We start from the raw sequence: 17,795 nt of genomic DNA on the forward strand, positions 1-17,795 counted from the left end.
TCCCAGCGGCGGGCGGGGGGCTCGGGCGGGGGCTCGGGGGGGCCGGGGCGGGCAGGACGCCGCTCTCAGCACCTCTCCCACCTCAGCACATTCCCCCTGCCCGTGGCCGGTGCGGCGGGGGCTGCTGGGGGGCCGGGGAGCTGCAGCCGCCCCCTGACACAGGCACGGGGATCGCCGGGATTTGGGGTGCTGGGCCGGGGGACAGATGGGGGGAGCTCAGCCCTCTCCGTCCCAGTGCCCGCTGAGCGGCCCCTCTCGCAGGCTGGCCGGGGGGGGGATGTGGCCAGGGGGAGTGGGGGGGGTGGGTGCAGGCTGGGGGTGGAGGGTTGGGATCCGGGGTGGAGAGTGGGACCTGGGGGTGCAGGTTGGGACCCGGGGATGCAGGATATCAGATGGAGGTGTGGGATGCAGGCTGTACCCCCAGGTACAGCCCTGTGCCGGCCAGCGGGCACTGGGGAGGGGCTTCCCGTCCCGTTCCCTCACCAGTTCGGGGAGCCCCCGGGGAAGCCCCCGGCCTCATCGCCGGCCCCATCCCCTTCGTGGCACAGGGGTGCCTATGCCAGCTCCCTGCGGGCACACTCGCCCCTGGCCCGGCACTTGGCCCCCGACCACCGCGATGCCCGTCGGTGAGGGGCCAGGGCTGGCACCCAGCACCCTCCGCACCCCCAGGCCACCGCTCTTGGCCCCCCTGGCAGCGGCTGTGCCACCAGCACGACGGCACGCTGTGGGCACGGCACGGCAAAGCACGGCACGGCACGGCACCTCGGCCCCACGTTCCCCCGCGAGCTGCCTCCCGGGGTGCCACTGGCAGAGCCCCCACCATGCCCGAGCCCCCCGGGGACCCCGGCCCCGCCGCGCCTCGGCACAGCCCCGGGGCGGGCACGGCACGGCCGGACACGTGCGGCCGGGAAGCACCGGGGACACCGCGGCTGCACCCGGGGACACCGCGGCTGCACCGGGCACCTCGGGGGATCCCCCGCGCCCAGAGGCGCCGCGGGGCGCGGGGGTCCCGCTGCCGGGGGTCTCTGCCGTGCCGCCGGCACCGCCCGCAGCCCCCGGCCCCCCTCGGCAGCGGGGTCCCTCCGGCAGTCCCGGGGGGCGGCTGAGCCCCCCCGGCCGCCCGGTGCGGCGGCGGCCGAGCCCGGTTGGCGCTGCAGAAGGGGCAGCTCGCGGCTTTGATTCGCTTCCAGCCAACATGGTCTCCAAATGCTCTAAAAATAGTTGTTCTGCGCACAAACCCCGCGGCAGCCCCGGCCGCCGAACAAAGCCGGGGAGCCGCCGCGGCCCGGCCGCCTCCCGCTGCCCACCCCGCGGGGCCCCGCCGGAGGGGACGTGCGGGACCGCGGCGGTGGTCCCGGCCCCGCGCCCCGCGCTCTTACCCGGCTGCGCTCGCCCGCCGCGGCGGTGCGGGACGGGATGGGCCGGGGGGCTCGGCACCGTGCCCTCGCCTTAGGCCGCCGGGACCGTCCTTCGCGGCATCCCCCGGCCGGCGCCCGGCTCGGCGGCGGTGACGGACCCTCGCCCGGCGTTCCGGCGGGGAAGGACCGGCCGCCGGCCCCCGTGCCCGGCTGTGTCCCCGGCGGCGCTGACCCTGTGGCCGGGCGAGCGGGGGCCCCAGCCCAGTTCGCGGTGCCGCTCCCGCACGGCAGGACCGGCGAGTCACGCTCGCCGCGGCGGCAGAGGCGTTCCGAAGTAGGTTACCTGCGCCGGCTGGGCGAGACACGCGGCAGCCACCGGCACGAAAATGGAAAACCCACCCGAAATCCCGCCTTTTTTTTATATTTAGGGACCTCGGCGGTGCCGCGCCGCAGCCGGGAGCCTGCAGGGACCTAACCGGCCATTTTAGGTGACGGCGAGCGGGGTCCCCCGCAGCCCCCCGTGCCGGTGCCGAGCGGGGAACACCGTCACCGCAGTCCCCCCCTCCCGTCCTGAGGTGACCCCGCGTGCGGCGGTGACACCCCCCGCCTTGGCCGGGGTCCCTCGTGCGCCGGCGGCGGTGGGGACGCACGAGGGACCCCGTCCAAGCGCCTCTCCCGTGACAAGTGCCGCAGCGTATTATTATTGTTGTTGTCACTTTGAGTCACTGCCACCACCGCGCTCCTCCTCCTCCTCCTCCTCCTCCTCCTCCTCCTCCTCCTTCTCCTCCTCCTCCTCCTTCCCAGCGCCAGGGAACAACTCCGGGATTGAGTCAGAGGGGACAGGAGCGGCGGCCGTGAGTCACCCCCACCCTCTGCGCCCCCCACCCCTGACTCACAGCGGGGGGGCCCCCCCGAGCCCCCCTCAGCGTGGGTGCTGCTGCCAGGGGGGGCCAGCAACAGGGTGGGCGTCCCCGGGCTACGAAATTTCGCCTCCGACAGATGGTCGTGCCGAAACCACCGTGGCCTTGACCTCATCTCCGGAGTTGTAGTTTAGGGGTGAAATATTTGGCCTCTGCGGGAGGAGCGCCTGGCCACACGTGCCACAGCTCTGGGAGCCACCACCACTGGGATCTGGGGGACTCGGGGGGATGAAGTGCCGGTGAGAGCTGGGGTGATCTAAAAATAGACCTGGCCTGGAGAGGGGACCCTGGGGTGGTCAGCAGCACTGAGCCAGCCCCGTGGTGCACCCCAAGGACGGAGTCGCTGCACCCGCAGCATCCCGCGGAGCGATTCACTACACCCCATGGCACCACTGCACCCCACGGCACCCTGGACAGTGATTCACTGCACCCCATGGCACCCCAATGAGTGATTCACTGCATGCCACAGCACCCCAGAGAGCAACACACAACACCCCACAGCATCCCAGGGAGAGGCACAGCACCCCACAGCACCCCAGCACTCTACAGCACCCCAGGGAGCAACACATGGCACCCCACAGCACCCCTGAGAGTGATGCACGGCACCCCAAAGCACCCCACAGCACCCTGGGGAGCGATTTCCTGCACTCCAGGGGACCACAGCACCCCATGGCACCCCAAGCAGCAAAGCACGGCACCCCATGGAACAATACACAGCACCCACGGCACCCCAGGGAGCGATGCAGGGCCCTGCACTGCTCCACACCACAGCCAGACCCAGACCCCAGCTGCAACCCCCAGCCCCCACAGCCGGATCTGTCAGAGCAGGACCGCTGGCAAGGCCAGGGGAAGGCCAAACTGACAATGGGATGGGATGGGATGGGATGGGATGGGATGGGATGGGGTGGGATGGCATGGGAGTGGGATGGGATGGGATGGGATGGGATGGAATGGGATGGGATGGGATGGGGTGGGATGGGGTGGAATGGGATGGGGTGGGATGGGGTGGAATGGGATGGGGTGGGATGGGATGGGATGGGATGGGATGGGATGGCATGGGCGTGGAATGGGATGGGGTGGGGTGGGATGGGATGGAATGGGGTGGGATAGGGTGGGATAGTGATGCGTGTTGGAGACCCCAGTGCCAGGCTGTGGTGCTGCTCTGCAGGTGGGACAGTGTGGGCCCAGCAGGATAATGAAGGGGCTGCTGGAGCACTGGGAACGTCTCACCGGGAGCACCCAGGAGCTCCACACGCTCAGTTACCGGGGAGAAAAGTCCGGGAGATGATCTGACTCCAGTGAGCTGGGCCCCGAGCCCCATGGGGACCCTGGGGCTGGCAGGGAGCAGGGCTGGGAGCTGAGCCGGGGCAGGAGCCGAGCTGGAGCGATCCAAACCAGGAGTGGGGATGGGCTGTGAACTGGGAATGGCGGTTAACCGCGGGAACGGGCCCAACAGTGCCGGCACGTGCCGAGCCCCGCGGCGGGGAAGCGGGATGGCGGCCGGGCCTGGGTGCCAGGTGAGCGCAGTCCGCCCGCAGGCTCCTCCAGCGCCGGGAGCCCAAACCGACCCGTGGCCTCGAGGCGAGCGGGACCCGGAGCCGTCCCACCAAACCCCACACCCAGCGCCGCCGGCTCCTCCCATGGAGCTGCCACGGCACGAGCGCACCTGGCGCACGCGAGTCCTCGGCACACGCCGTGGCACCTGCCAAGCCCACGCGCTTCCCTCGGGGCACCGTGCCTTGCCGGGGCACGGCCCTTGGGGAGCCATCGGGCAGGGATGTGCCATATAAAATTCCCTGCATGAAAACCACTGCCTGAGGGTCTCCAAGTCGCCACCACGGCACGGTGTGACACGGCACGGGGCTCTGGGGGCAGAGCAGCGGCTGCCACTGGATTTCAGGGCCATGGCCAGCCAGGGTCATCAGGGGACACCGGGACACACCGGGCCTGCGGCCTCACCAGCAGGACCGGCATCCCGCTGTCCCTCGAGGGAGCGGCGTGCCACAGAAGCTGCTCCACTGGGAAGTTTGGAGCTGACTCAGCACGAGGGGCCAGAGCCGGTGCGGGAGCTGCCGGAGCAGCAGGGCCGGGTCCCACACGCAGCCGGCTCCGGGGCTCCCGGCGGTGTCCCCGCGGCTGGGCGGGATGTGGGTGCCCGGTGTGGCAGCGAGCGCGGAACTTGGCTGGTCCCGCGGTGACACCGGCGACGTCACACAAAGGGCAGAAACACAGAAAGAGGAACTGAGCCCTCGAGGAGGAAAATCTCATTTGCCCACAGGTTTGCGCAGGCGAAACACCCCGGAAAGCGGGGGGAGGAAATAGCAGTGGGAGGGAAAGGGGAGCGAGGGGGAAGGAGGAGGGAGGGGAAAGGGGAACCGAGGGGGAAGGGAGACAGTAGCGGGAAGTGAATCGGAAGTGGGAAGCAAGTGGGAAGGGGGAAATGAGTGGAAGGAGGAGGAAGCAAATGGGAAGGGGGAAGTGAGTGGAAAGGGGGAGAAGTAAGAAGGAAGGGGAAAGCAAATAGGAAAGGGAAGTGATGGGGAAGGTGGAAGGAAGAGCGAGACAAGTCAGAGGGACAGAGGAGTGAAAGAGTAGTGGGAAATGAGCGGGAAGGGGGAAGAGAACAGGAAGGGGGAAGTGAGAGGGAAAGGGAAGGAAGAAGGAAGGGGAAGATGAGCAGGAAGGGGGAAGTGATCAGGAAGTGGGAAGTTGAGTGGGAAGGGGGAAGCGAGAGGGGAGGGGAAGGGGGAAGAAAGGGGGAAATGCACAGGTAGGGGTAAGAGAGAAGGAAGCGGGAAGTGAGTGGGGACGGGGAGCAGCGAGGGAGAAGGGGGAAACGAGCCGTGGCCCAGCTGGGGGATGCAGGAGCGGGAAGCAGCGGGCAGGACGGACAGGACGGACAGGACGGACAGGACGGACAGCCCCCGCGCCCCGCCAGGCCCCTGCCCGGCCGCCCCCTCCCGCGCCTCCCCCGGGGGGGGCATTTTTGGTGCAAAACCCCCGAAGTTCGGGCAGGGCCGACCCGGCCGCTCCCCCGGGCGGCCCCGCCGCGGGCAGGGCAGGGGCGGCCGCGGCCCCGCGTCTCCCCCGGGGGGCACACGGCGGTGACACCGCGGGCCGGGAGGGGACCGGGGGGGACACCCGGCGGTGCCACCGGGCCCCGCTGCCCTTCAGCCGCCCGCGCCGCGCTCAAGGACACGGCGGCGCCGCGGGGGCCGGGCCGGCCGGGCCGCGCAGCCACCCCCGCCCGCACGGCCGGGCCGAGCGGGGCCGGGTCGGGCGGGGGCGGCGCGGGGCCGGGGGGGCCCGGCGGGCCCGGCCCTGCCGTGTTTTCCTGCCGCGGGCCCGGGACGGCGGAGACACCGGGGCCGCCTCGGCCCGGGCCGAGCCCCGCCGAACCCCGCCGGAGGGAGCCGAAGTCCGCCGGAGGGACCCGAACCCTGGCCGTAGGGACCCGAACCTCAGCCGCAGGGACCCGAACCCGTGCGGAGGAACCCGAACCCCCTCCGGACGGGCCCGAGCCCTTCCGGAGGCACCAACCGAACCGAACCGGACGGAGCTGAACCGAACCGAACGGAGCCGAACCCCGCCGCATGCATCAGCCGAACTGAACCGAACGGAGCCGAGCGGACCCGAGTGTGCCCGAGCGGAGTCGAGCGCGCCCGAGCCAGGCCGGGGGTGCCGGTCCCGGTGTCCCGGCGGTCCCGGTGTCGCGCTGTCCCGGTTACCTGGGCCGGTGCGGGCCCGGCGCAGAGCCCCGCCGAGCCGTGCCGAGCCGTGCCGAGCCCCGCCGAGCCGCCGCCGCCGCTGCGCTGCCCGGCCAGGCCTCCTCCCGCAGCGCCGCCGCCTCCACTGCAGCACCGAGCCCGCCGCGCGGTCCTAGAGCCCGCCGGCCGCGCGCACCGGCACCGCCGGCACGGCACGGCACGGCACGGAGCTGAGCTCCTGCACCGCGGGGCACAGTGTGCCATCCCAACCCTTGCCGTGCCACACCGAGCCTTGTTGTGCCAAGCCGTGCCAAAGCAGGCTGTGCTGTGCCAAGCCAGGCCGAGACGAGCGGTGCTGTGCCAACCCAGGCTGGACCAAGCCAAGTGTAGTCAAGGCAGTGCCATGTCAAGCCAAGCTGTGCCAAGCCGAGCTGTGCCAGGCCAGGCCAGGCCAGGCCAGGCCAAGCCAGGCATAGTAAAAGGCTGTGCAGTGCCAAGCCAAGTCGTGCCGTGCCAAGCCGGACCATGCCAGATCAAGCCAAGTGCAGTCAATGGCTGTGCAGTGCCATGCCAGGCCAAGCCATACCATGCCAAGCCCTGCCAAGCTCTGCCATGCTAAGACCAAGCCAAGCCATTCCATGCCAAGCCAAGTCATGCCAGGCCAAGCCAAGCCAGGCAGGGTCAAGCCACGCAGAGTCAAGGCCTGTACAGTGTCAAGCTAAGCCACGCCGTGCTGTGCCAAGCTGTGCCATGCCAAACCAGGCCAGGTTGGTCTGAGCCAAGCCAAGCCAAGCAGAGTCCAGGGCTGTGCAATGCCAAGCCAAGCCAAGCTGTACTGTGCCAAGCCAGACAGTACCAGACCAAGCCAAACCAAGTGCAGTTAAGGGCTCTTCAGTGTCATGCCAAGCCGTGCCAAGCCTTGCCAAGCTGTGCAGTGCCAAGCCATGCCAAGCCAGGCCGTGCCATACCAAGCCAAGCCATCCCTTCTTGCCCCATCCCTTCTCCCTACACTCGTGCCAGCCATGTCCCCCTGGTCCCTGGTACCAGCACGGCCCCTGGGCGCTGACAGGACATCTCTGGCAGTTCTGCCCGCTGGTTACCCCATGCTGGGGCTGCATGCGGCCCCTGGACCCTCCCCGGGTAGGGGGGTGCCAGGCCGAGGGGGGACCAGCGTGTCCTCAATCCCCTCCCTGCGAGGCGCTGGCCTGGCAGCTCCTCGGGAAGCTCAGAGCTGGGCACGGACACCCGGGAATTTCACCGGGCAGAGAGCCACAGCAGCAGATTCGAGGCCTTAGGATCTGGGGGGTCTTTGGGGAAGGGGATTTGTAGCTCCCTCTGATGGGTCTGATGGGGTCTGGCAGGGCAGTGGGAGCTGGACTGGGATCGGAGAGCCAGGCACTGCCAGGACAACCCAGCGGCTGCTCGGAAGCGCATGGAGTTGGGGGCTCGGGGCTGGATTTGAGTGCTGGAGACTCCGGAAGAGCTGTGGGAAGCTCACAGTGCCACTCCCAACACCTGGCACAGGTGTTGCTTTCAGTCCACAAAAGCCTGGGCTTGATCCGGGCCACAGCCGGCACGGGCAGGTGCTGAGGATGGGGTGATTTTGCGGGGACCCTTGGAGCATCCAGCACCACCTGGACACTGCCTGGGGTTCCAGGGCTGTGCCACAGACCCTGGCACGGGCATGGAAGGGCCCAGCACCACCTGGCTGTGCTTTGGCAGCCCCATTCCTGCCTGGCTGTGCCGGGATGCAGCCCCGGGAGGAGCCCCATGGGCAGGGCTCCCCTCGCCCTCAGTGCTGGAAGGCTCCTAGTGCACAGGGGGGCACTGCAAAATAACGCATTAATTAACAATGCTAATTGATGGTGTGTTCCCTGGTGGGATACACCCTGCTCAGTCCTGTGGGTGCTGGGGATCCCGGCTGGAAAGGGGCAGGTGCCCCTGGACCAGAGCAGAGGACTGGGATTGATCCCCCAAATCATACACGTGGGGTCCTGCTGGGCTGGGATTGGGATTGAGCCCCCAAATCCCATGGGCAGGGTTGTGATGGCTGGGATTGGGATTTACCCCCCAGATCCCATGCTGGGGAACAGCCCCATGCTCGGCTGGGCTGGGCTGGGCAGAGGAGGAGAAGGATGGCCATGGGTCATCCATCCTCCACACCAGGTCTTGCTGTCTCCGTGCTCCTGCACAGCCATCCTGCTCCATGGGAGCTGGCATTCCATCCCTTCCATGCTCCAAAGAGCTCTGCAAGGCTGAGGAGCCCAATGGCTGGGGCTGTGCCCCTGAGAAACCTCCACGGCCTCTGAGCAGATCAGCCTCCAGTGTTTGGCTTTTTCAGCCCTGTCCCCATGTCCCAGGGCAGGATGTGTCCCCAGCTGGGTCCCCTGCCCGTGTCCATGGGGCTCTGTTGCCATTGCCTTGCTGGGAGTGTTGGGGCCACCTTCCCTCCCTTCTGGGCCCACCTGCCTGTCCTCCCGCCCCGCCGGCTCCTCTGCAGCCACTCCTGCCCTGGCAGCTCCTTTTGGAAACAGGTGGAATTATCCCCCGGGATAATCCCTGACGGGGAGCTCGGGGTGGCTGGAGGAGGGCAGCAGCTCCCTCGGGGCTCTTCCAACTGCCCTAAACCTCCTGTCCCGTGGACGGGGCAGCACCAGGAACCATCTGTCCCTCGTGCACTGCCAGGGTGTTCCCCCTGGAACTGGTGCTCCCCAGGCTCCGGCCGCCCACCCCACATCCCGGCAGAGCTGGGGGTCCCTGGGGTCCCCCCATGCTGAGCACCCTCGGGCAGCTCAGCCTCGTCACCGAGAGAGCAGCGGCACCACGACCCGGTGACACGGTGACAGCTGCCAAAGCCCAGGCAGGTCTCTCTGGGCGGGGATAGGATTAATTAAACTTGCCTGGAGGGCGGGCACCAAATTAAGCCGGTGCCAGTGACACGGGCAGCCCAGACAGCCCGGGGAGCAGCCGGGGCTGCTCGGCGCGGGGGGAGCCGGTGTCACCTGCTGGGCAGCGTCGCCGTGTGCCGGGGTGGCATTGGTGTGCCAGGGTGCGGGTGACTCTCCCCAGGCACCTCTGCCAGGCCCTGGGGACACGGGGCATGAGGAGCGTGCCACCGCTGCTGGTGAGCCGAGGGGTGACATGGGGCAATGAAGGCGGCAGCGGTGCTGGCCAAGGGATGGTGACACCAAGGGATGCAGGTGTGATGGCACCACGGCCTGAGGGACCTCAGAGGGACACGGGTGTGATGTCACCATGATGTGAGGGACCCCAAGGGACCCAGGCATGGTGCCACCACGGCTCAAGTGACCCAAGGGACACAGGTGTGATGCTCCCATAGCCAGAGGGATCCCAATAGACGCAGATGTGGTGGCACCGTGGCCCGAGGGACCCCCGTGCCCCCAGCACTGCCGCTGCTGGGCAAGGTCGCCGTGCTGTGTCCTGGTGCCACTCCCGGCGTGCGGCTCCCTCCTGCCGCCTCAGCCCGGGAGGGTGAGCAGATGCGGCCTGTCCCCGCTCCCCCCGCTCCCGCCTGACCTCCTTTCCAGCTCCGAGGGCTCCTCGTTATGCAATCACCGCCGAATTCCTGCACAAGCAGAAATGGCCGACGGTCCCGGCATCCCCCGGCCACGGGGACCGCGGTGACCCCGCGTGCCCCGGGCCCCCCAGCCGCCGCCGTGCCTGCGGGAGGAGGGGGCTGGAAGGGGCTCAGTGGGGCCGTGTCCCTGGTGCCACGTCCCCGAGTGCCACCGGGGCTTGTGCCACCCCTGGCACGCAGCAGCCGCGGGGCTCTGGGAGTGCTGGCGGCACCGGAGCGCGTGGCCGTGGCTCGCCCCTGGGGACGCGGCTGTGCCACACGGAGCTGCGTGTGGCACGGCGGGGCCCGGGAGCGGCCACGGCCCCCGCTGAGCCGGGACAGGCTCGGGGCTCCCGGCACCTGCGGCGTCGTGTTTGCCACCGATGGCCCCGCTCGGTGCGGCAGGAGGAGGAGGAGGAGGAGGGCTGGGATGAAGGGCAGGGGGGGTCAGCGGCCTGGAGCGGCGTAAAGGGATTGATCCGGGGACGGAAGGAGCCGCAGCGGCCGGGGGGGGCCCAGGGAGCAGCCCCGGGATCTGGCACTGACCCGTGCGGGGGGACACCGGGTGCCCCCAGCTGTGCCCCCACGCCGGGGCTGCCCCGGGACTGGCTGCGGGTGTTGGAGCCCCGTGGACACGGGGCCGGTAGGGGCCGACCTTCTCCCCAGACCAATGGGATTCCTGGGATACAGGGGGTCCCTGAGGACTCCTTGGAGTGCACCGAGATCCTGGGGTCTCCGTGAGGTGTTTGGGGTCCATGTGGTCTCCTTGGGGTGCACTGAGACCCTGAGGTCTCCATGGCGTTCCTGGGGTCTTCGTGGGGCTGAGCCCACCTGCGGCCCCCCACTCTGAGCGGGGGCTGCCCCTCCTCCCGCAGCTGGGAATGATCGGGATTAATTACGGCTCTAATGAGGTGTGAAAGGGTTACTGCCTGTGCGATGAGCAGCGGGGCAGGGACGGGGACATCGGTGCCATTGGGCCTGGCTGAGCCTGCACAGCCCCCACGTCCCCGTGGGAGGGGACAGGGTGGTGGTGGGGGGACCCTTACCGTGGGAGGGACAGCTCGGGGCGCCCCAGGGCCCCAGCAGCCGCCGCGGGGGTTTCGTGTCCCCAGACGGAGCCTGGCGGGGGGCGCGGGTGGGACGGGGTGCGTGGGGCAGGGACCTCGGGGTGCTGTGGACAGGGAGGGGACAGATGGGACAGAGCAGGCGGCACCCAGCGCGGGGGTGGGCAGCGGTGGGCAGAGCCCGGTGGTGGGATGGTGTCCCGCGGGTGCCGGGAGAGCCGGGCACACGCCAAGGCTCAGTGCGTGGGCACACGGCGTCCCTGGACTGCCTGCGTTTCCTCACCCCGCTCTCACCTCATGCCGGGTTGAGGAGCCCAGAGCTGCTCCAGGCCCGGGAGCCCCCGGCTCTGGGAAGGGTCTGGATCTTTCCCACCAGGATACCTAATCCAAAAAACAAATGGCCACCGGGAAAGGGGCACTGCTGTGCCAAACTGGGGCTGGGGAGTGGAGAGGACGCACCTGTGCCCGGCAGCCCGCGGGTTCCCAGGGATAAGGTTTCTGCCGGGATGGTGGGAGCGGGGGTCCCTCGGCAGCGGTGGTGGGAGGGTCCGGGTGTCCGGCATCGCTGCTGGGCCTGGCAGCGGGCGCTGGGCGTCCCCCGGGGAGCCGGTGCCGGCTGTGACCCATCTGCCAGCCCAGTGCGGGGGCGGATGGGGCCCGAGGCTCCCGCCGGCAGCGGCTCCGTGTCCGGGGCAGCGGCGGCCACACGGAGCCCAGGGAGTCTCTGGCAGGCACTGGGGGTTCTGCTGTGGGTGTCACCACCCTGATGCCTCCGAGCCTGTTCTCCCGTGCCAGATGTGCGGCGTGTGCGGCGGGGGCACATCTGGCGGCGGGGGCAGCTGTGCCTGGCCGGCGCCGTGCCGAGGCCGAACACTGGCAGCTCTGTCCGCCGCCAGTGACCTGCGGCCATGACCAATGCGGGGATCTCCGGCTCTGCCGCGGCCCCACGGCACAGCGCCCGCAGCTGCTCCCGCCTCCGAGCAGCCGCTGCCTAGGAAAACCCTTCTTCCCTTTTTTCATGAAATCCCTGCCTTTTCCACATGGCGAAGGGACAGGACACCCCGCAGGGAGGAGATGGATTTATTAAATATTTGGCGGATGACAGAACATGGCTCCCTGCTCACAGGCTGCTGCTGGAAACGTTCCCCGTGCTTACGGCATCGGCTCCGGCGCGGCTTCGCCAGCCGCTCCCGGGGACAATCCCGCTCCCGGGGACAATCCAGCTTGCTCCCGCACTCCCCTGTGCCTGCAGGAATAGGGAATGGCACCGGAGCTTGGCGTGGCCCCCCGGGACACTCCGGCTGCGTGGGCACTGCCGGGGCTCGGGGAGCCAGGAGTGGCCAAGGCCACGCTGTCCTTGTGCGTGTCACCCACAGAGCAGCCGCTGTGGCACCTCGCGTGGCTCCCACCCTGTTCCCTGCCAGTGGCAATTGGGATGCCCCTCTCCTGGCACTAACCCCGGGCTCTGCCCCGGGGACTGCCCATGGGAAAATGCTTTGAGGTGCATTTCCCTCCGGGTTGGTTTTACCCCAGGGAATTGCAAATGGCAATCCCGACCCGGAGGGTGCAGCTGGTGTGAGCCCCATGGCTCTGCTCCAGCCTGTGGTCAGCCCAGGGGGCAATTAAAAAGGGGGTTAATTACAGTTTAATCAGCATGAGGCAGCGGGGCCCTGCGGGGGACTGGGACTGGCTGTCCCCTGGGAGCGGAGCAGTCTCCCTGGAAAACCAGGATGGCCTGGGCGAGGGAGAGCTGCCATTCCCGGTGTTCCCAGGGCAGTTTGGTCACTGCTGGTGAGGGAATTACAGCCACAGAGCAGATTTCCCTGGCAGCCTCCGGAACAGGTCTGGGGGTCTGGGCAAGGAGAGGGGGGAGCAGATGGGGAGCAGCCAGACCCCGGCCCGGTGCCCACAGCCCCAGGACCCCACACACGCTGGAGCAGGACCCAGGCTGGGACCTTCCTCCGGGGTTAAGGCGATTGTCCCGAAGGCACAGGAAAGTTCAGGTTCAGAGTTCAGTGTAGGGAGGTTGGGTGCTGGGTGTTTTTCCCCGACACAACATCCCAGCATGGCACTGGTGGAGGTGCTCGGTGTTACTGGGGTGTGGGATGACTCCGGGCATCCTGCCTGGTGCAGGGACTCCTTCGACGGCCCCAGCACAGCTTGGAGCCATGTGAAGGCTTGTCCTGGTGCTTCCTGGGCTCAGTTTGTATCCCAGGCCCCAGCTGAGCCCACCCTGCCCTGCCTCAGGGACACTGGCACCAGCTGGACTCCACTGGCAGGGTCTGGGGACCAGCACTGACTCCCTAAGTGACACCTTTGGGTGACCTGTCATAACAGCCTTCCCTGGGCACCCCTAATCCTGCTCCCTCGGTGTCAGGGGAGGCTGGGGAGGTCCTGCAGGATCTTTCCCATCCCCTGCAAGTGATGGATCCTGCTAGGTTTTCCTGGGCACGAAGCCCAGGAGCCCCAGCTCTGCTGGCTGCCACCGTCCCGGCCCCGGCAGTGCCACCGGCTCTGGCGCTGGCCCCAGCAGGGCTTGGCTGGGCACCCCCAGCCTCCTGCCGGGAGACCCCGGCCCCTCTCAGCTCTGCCTGGGGGGAAAGACCCCGACCCCTGTGCAGCTGTGACACCCCCAGCTCCCGATGGCCGCCACCACCACAGCCCCATTTTCCCTGCTTGGACCCACGATGCAGCCAAAGACGCTGCAGGGCTGAACAGAGCAAATTCAGCTGAAAACCCACGTGAAGTTGTCCCTATCTCTGTCCCTGTCCCCATCTCCATCCCCGTTTCTGTCTGCATCCCTCTCCCCATCCCCATTCTCATCCCCATTCCCATCTTCATCCCCATCTCCATCCCTCTCCCCATCCCTGTCCTCGTTCCCATCCCCATTCCTTCCTTGTCCCCCTCCCTGTCCCCCCTGGCTGACCGAAGCTGCTGCTTTGCTCCGGGTTCTCATCGCTCCCCTTCCCTCCTTGGCAGCTCGTTCCCAACATTTACATCGAGCCAAACCTGTGGCCACCAGGGTGTTTATTGTCCCTGTCCCGCGGCCGGAGGGAGCCGGTGAGCGCGTTCCCGGTTCCCGGGGGTGCGGGGAGGGGGCAGGGCCGGGGGTGCTCGCAGGGTTCCTCGCTCCCTTCACCCATCACCCTCCATAAACGTTTATAGATGCATCAGGGCCCTCGGCTCCTTCCTCTAAAAGTAACATTCCTGAGCACCACGGGGCAGAAGTGCTGGAGCCGCCCATGGCTGGGACCGGTGGCCACGTTTTGGGAGTGGCGATGGAGCCCAGAGTGGGCCGGGGGGAGCTGCCATCCCCCACTCCCTTATTTCCCCCATTTCCACCAAAGCTGAGCCCAACTCCCGATGCTGATGCTCCTCTCAGCCTGGCCATGCTCCTCCCTCAATTCCCTGCTTGGGATGGGAACGTTTTAAGAGCAGGGCTGGGAATGCCAGAGGTTGGTGGCCCATCACGGGCCCCGTCACCTGCACCCCACCGCCCACTCCCGAGGACATGCCCTCACACCTGACTCCGGGTGGGTTTTTAAAGGCTGAATCCCCTTCGTGCCGTGCAGGAGGGACCCTGGGAGGGCCTGCACCCCTTGTTCCATGCACAGGGAGGGACAGAAGCCAGGAGGAATGACCAGAGTGGGGCGTGACAGTGGCACTGTTCGGGAGGAGACTGGAATGGAGCAGCACACGGAGCGGGAACAGCCACCAGCAGTTTCCTTTCAGGTTTTTTTTTTGTTTTTTAAGCCTCCCATGACTCGCCGAGCCAGTGGGAATGGTCTGGGCACCGTTAGGAAACACACCGAGGGTACATGCAATGGCCTAAGGGGCAGTGCCTGCGGAGAGTCCTCCGGGTGTCTCGGGAGAGCTCCCCAGGTGGTTTTGGGAGAGCTGTGTCGGCAGCAGGTGGTGGAGATCAGTCACAGTTGCACGATGGTGATGGATGGGCTGGAACTGCCTCTTCCGAAGGGGGGAGACGTCCCTCGATCGCAAGCGCAACCTCGGAGCCTGTGGCATCAGATCCCCCATCAGATCCCCCATCAGATCCCCCATCAGAACCCCCATCAGGAACCCCATCAGAACCACCATCAGATCCCCCATCAGAACCCCCATCAGAACCCCCATCAGAACCCCCATCAGAACCCCATCAGGAACCCCATCATGAACCCCATCAGAACCCCCATCAGAACCCCCATCAGAACCCCCATCAGGACCCCCATCAGGACCCCCATCAGGACCCCCATCAGAACCACCATCAGATCCTCCATCAGACCCCCATCAGATCCCCCATCAGGACCCACAGAGCCCCCGCCCGGCCCCGGAGCCGCGAGCGCTGGGACTGGGAAAGGGCTGGGGGGACCTTGTGGCTCTGCACAAGTCCCTGACAGGAGGGGGCAGCCGGGGGGGTCGGGCTCTGCTGCCAGGGAACAGGGACAGGAGGAGAGGGAACGGCCTCAGGCTGGGCCAGGGCAGGCTCAGGGTGGATACTGGGAACAATCCCTTCCTGGATAGGGCTGTCCAGCCTTGGCACAGCTGCCCAGGGCAGGGGTGGATTCCCCATCCCTGGAGGGATTTAAGAGCTGTGTGGATGTGGCACTGGGGGACAAGGGTCAGTGCTGGCCTTAGCAGATGATTGGGCTCGATGGGCTCTGAGGGCTTTTCCAGCCTCAGTGATTCCATGATTCCATGACCCCTGAGCCTTCTGGCTGGGGCTGTGCACCCCTGGGCCCTCCCTGGCAAGCTCAGACCGGACCCAAGGTGTGGCACCCACCAGAGTGTCCCGCTGACCCCAGGGCCTCCCCTTAGACCCCAGGCAGCTGGGAAACACCAACTCCTGAGGCCACGGCAGGTCCCCAGGCCGTGCGAGGACCCAGCTGACTCTGCAAGCCAAGATGGGATGGGGGCTGGGGATTTTGCCCCAAAACAGCCAGGATCTGCTATGTGAAAGCCCCTGTTGCTGCTGCCCAGCTCCCCCCATCACTGGTGGGCAGCTGGAGCCAAAGGGTGGCCAGAGCCACTGGCTTGGCTTGGCTGGACACCACCACCACCAGAAGGATCAGGAGCACCCACCTGGTCCTGGCACCACACATGGGACTGGGAGGAACTTGAGCAATCTCAGATCATGGAGGTTAGGAAAGATCTCCAAGGTCATCAGGTCCAATCCCCACCTTGTCCCAAGCCCAGAGCTCTGAGTGCCACCTCCAGCCCTTCCTGGGACACCTCCAGGGATGGGCACTCCAAACCTCCCTGGGCAGCCTCTGCCAAGGCCTGAGCACCCTTTCCATGGAGAAATTCTCCCCAGTGGAAGAGCCACCACAGTTTAAAGGATTATTTTTGTTTTTTCTTTTGTCTATTCCCATTCTTTCTGTAGGATCAAGGAGCCTGACTGGTTCCTCTCTCTCATTTTCTCAGTGGTCTCTAATTCAGTGCTCAGCAGCTGCTCCTTGGTGGTGTTGGTGGCCCCACTGGGCTCCAGGGGGGGGAATTGGGGCTCCTCCTGTGCAGATGAGCATTGAGAGATGACAGGGATGTCACCCACACATCCTTTTGTCGAAAGCCATGCGGGTTTCAGGGATGTGAGGAAAAGCCACACGCTGTGGCACGACCGGCTGCCCGTGCTGGCTCCCTCTCCAACGCTGTAATTTCACTCCTTCTTGAGTTACCAGATTGTTTCCCGGATGAGGCAGGACTTGAATTTCTAATGTAAAAACTGTCAGAAAGACTCTGGAGCCCCTCTGGGGTTCTCTCCCTCCGCTGCTGAAGCGGCTGGGAGGTGGGAAGGGCAAATCCCCTTTTCTCTCCCTTGCCAGTGGCCTGCAGCGGACACTTGGTGGGAACTGGTGCTGGGGTCATCCCACAGAATTGTGGCTTGGATCCACCACCACTGATTCTGCTGGCCCATGACCACCATGGGCCGGGGCCCAGCTAAAGATGAAAGACTTTCTCCTGCCTGGTCCCTACAATCACCCAGCCTCAGTGAGAGGGAACAGGTCCCAGAGCAAGGTCCTTCCTGTCCCCATCCCTTTCTGGGCCAGTCTGGGTGCATCCGTGGCAGGTTTTTCTGCCAGGAGAACGCTCCTTGCCGCTGAGAATGGGCAGTGATGGGCATTATGGCAAACATCCAGAGAGTGTGGAAACCCGACCGGCTCCTCCTCCCAGCTTTTCAGGTGGGGGAGATAAGGATCTCCCTGGAGACACTGCCAGGCTCCAGCTCCTGCCCTCCCGCTCTCAGCTCCACCTGTTTGTCTGTCCATCTGTTGTGCCTTGTTTTAACTCAAAGCCCCGGCTTTTTGGGGGGCAGACGTTGTATTTCTGGTCTGTCTGGACAGTGTCCAGCACCACGGGCTCCTATTTCCTGGCTGAGGCCTCTGGTTACAGAAGCGACAATAAAATGGGAGATAAGGCTGCTCTCACTGAAGGTGACGGTGTTTTCCCACTCTGGGGAGAGCTCAGAGCCCCTCCCAGGGACTAAAAGGGCTCCAGGAGAGCTGGAGGGACTGGGGACAAGGGCTGGAGGGACAGGACACAGGGAATGGCTTCCCAGTGCCAGAGGGCAGGGCTGGATGGGACATTGGGCAGGAATTGTTCCCTGGGAGGGTGGGCAGGCCCTGGCACAGGGTGCCCAGAGCAGCTGGGGCTGCCCCTGGATCCCTGGCAGTGCCCAAGGCCAGGCTGGACATTGGGGCTGGGAGCAGCCTGGGACAGTGGAAGGTGTCCTTCCCATGGCAGGGGTGGAACGAGAGGAGCTTTGGGGTCCTTTCCTACCCAACCCATTCCATAATTCTGTGGAAAACATCCTTCTGAGCACTGCGGAGGGATGGGCAGGTGGAGACCAGAAACAGGACAAGAGCAGGAGGTGACAGGAGCCCCAGGAGCTGCTGGAGATGGGACATATGTCCATCCTTACCTGAGTCGCTGTCCAGCCTGTGGCCCTCTCCTAACCTGCAACACAGGGAAGCGCAGGTTAGCACGTGGAGCGTTTCCTTTCCCACACAATGAAGGATCTGCCCCCATCTCCTACTGCTCCCACGGAAATCCCCCAGGACTGCACACCTGGACATTCACAGCAGTCCTCGGAAAGTCCAGGCAGGTGGGGAAGTGCCTGATCCCCAAAGCCTGGAAATCCCCGCATGGCTGGGGTGGGATCGCCCAGACCAAGCTCT

General features: G+C 66.6%; 3 protein-coding genes across 14 annotated transcripts in view; 1 reads left to right on the forward strand and 2 right to left on the reverse strand.

Annotated features, from left to right (window-relative positions):
• Positions 1-6,073, reverse strand: part of DNMT3A (DNA methyltransferase 3 alpha) — a 37,343-nt gene extending 31,270 nt beyond the window's left edge. For all 4 annotated transcript variants that reach the window (XM_032103944.1, XM_032103942.1, XM_032103943.1 and 1 more), the window contains exon 1: positions 6,007-6,073. The gene's annotated coding sequence lies outside the window, so the exon portion shown is untranslated. The remainder of the gene's footprint in view (positions 1-6,006) is intronic.
• On the forward strand, positions 617-1,833 carry LOC116442188 (collagen alpha-1(I) chain-like). Its single transcript, XM_032104901.1, has 2 exons — positions 617-1,144; positions 1,249-1,833. The coding sequence occupies exons 1-2, from the start codon at positions 617-619 to the stop codon at positions 1,831-1,833; spliced, it is 1,113 nt and encodes a 370-aa protein (XP_031960792.1).
• A 7,563-nt stretch (positions 6,074-13,636) lies between the features above and the next one.
• The window catches only part of DTNB (dystrobrevin beta), a 136,322-nt gene continuing 132,163 nt past the window's right edge, over positions 13,637-17,795 (reverse strand). For all 9 annotated transcript variants that reach the window (XM_032103895.1, XM_032103894.1, XM_032103893.1 and 6 more), the window contains 2 exons: positions 17,540-17,574; positions 13,637-14,640 (listed from right to left, as the gene is read on the reverse strand). In XM_032103895.1, the coding sequence (XP_031959786.1) occupies positions 17,570-17,574 (5 nt within the window). In that variant the 3' untranslated portion in view covers positions 13,637-14,640; positions 17,540-17,569. The remainder of the gene's footprint in view (positions 14,641-17,539; positions 17,575-17,795) is intronic.

Source organism: Corvus moneduloides, chromosome 3, assembly GCF_009650955.1.
Source record: "Corvus moneduloides isolate bCorMon1 chromosome 3, bCorMon1.pri, whole genome shotgun sequence".
NCBI lineage: Eukaryota > Metazoa > Chordata > Aves > Passeriformes > Corvidae > Corvus > Corvus moneduloides.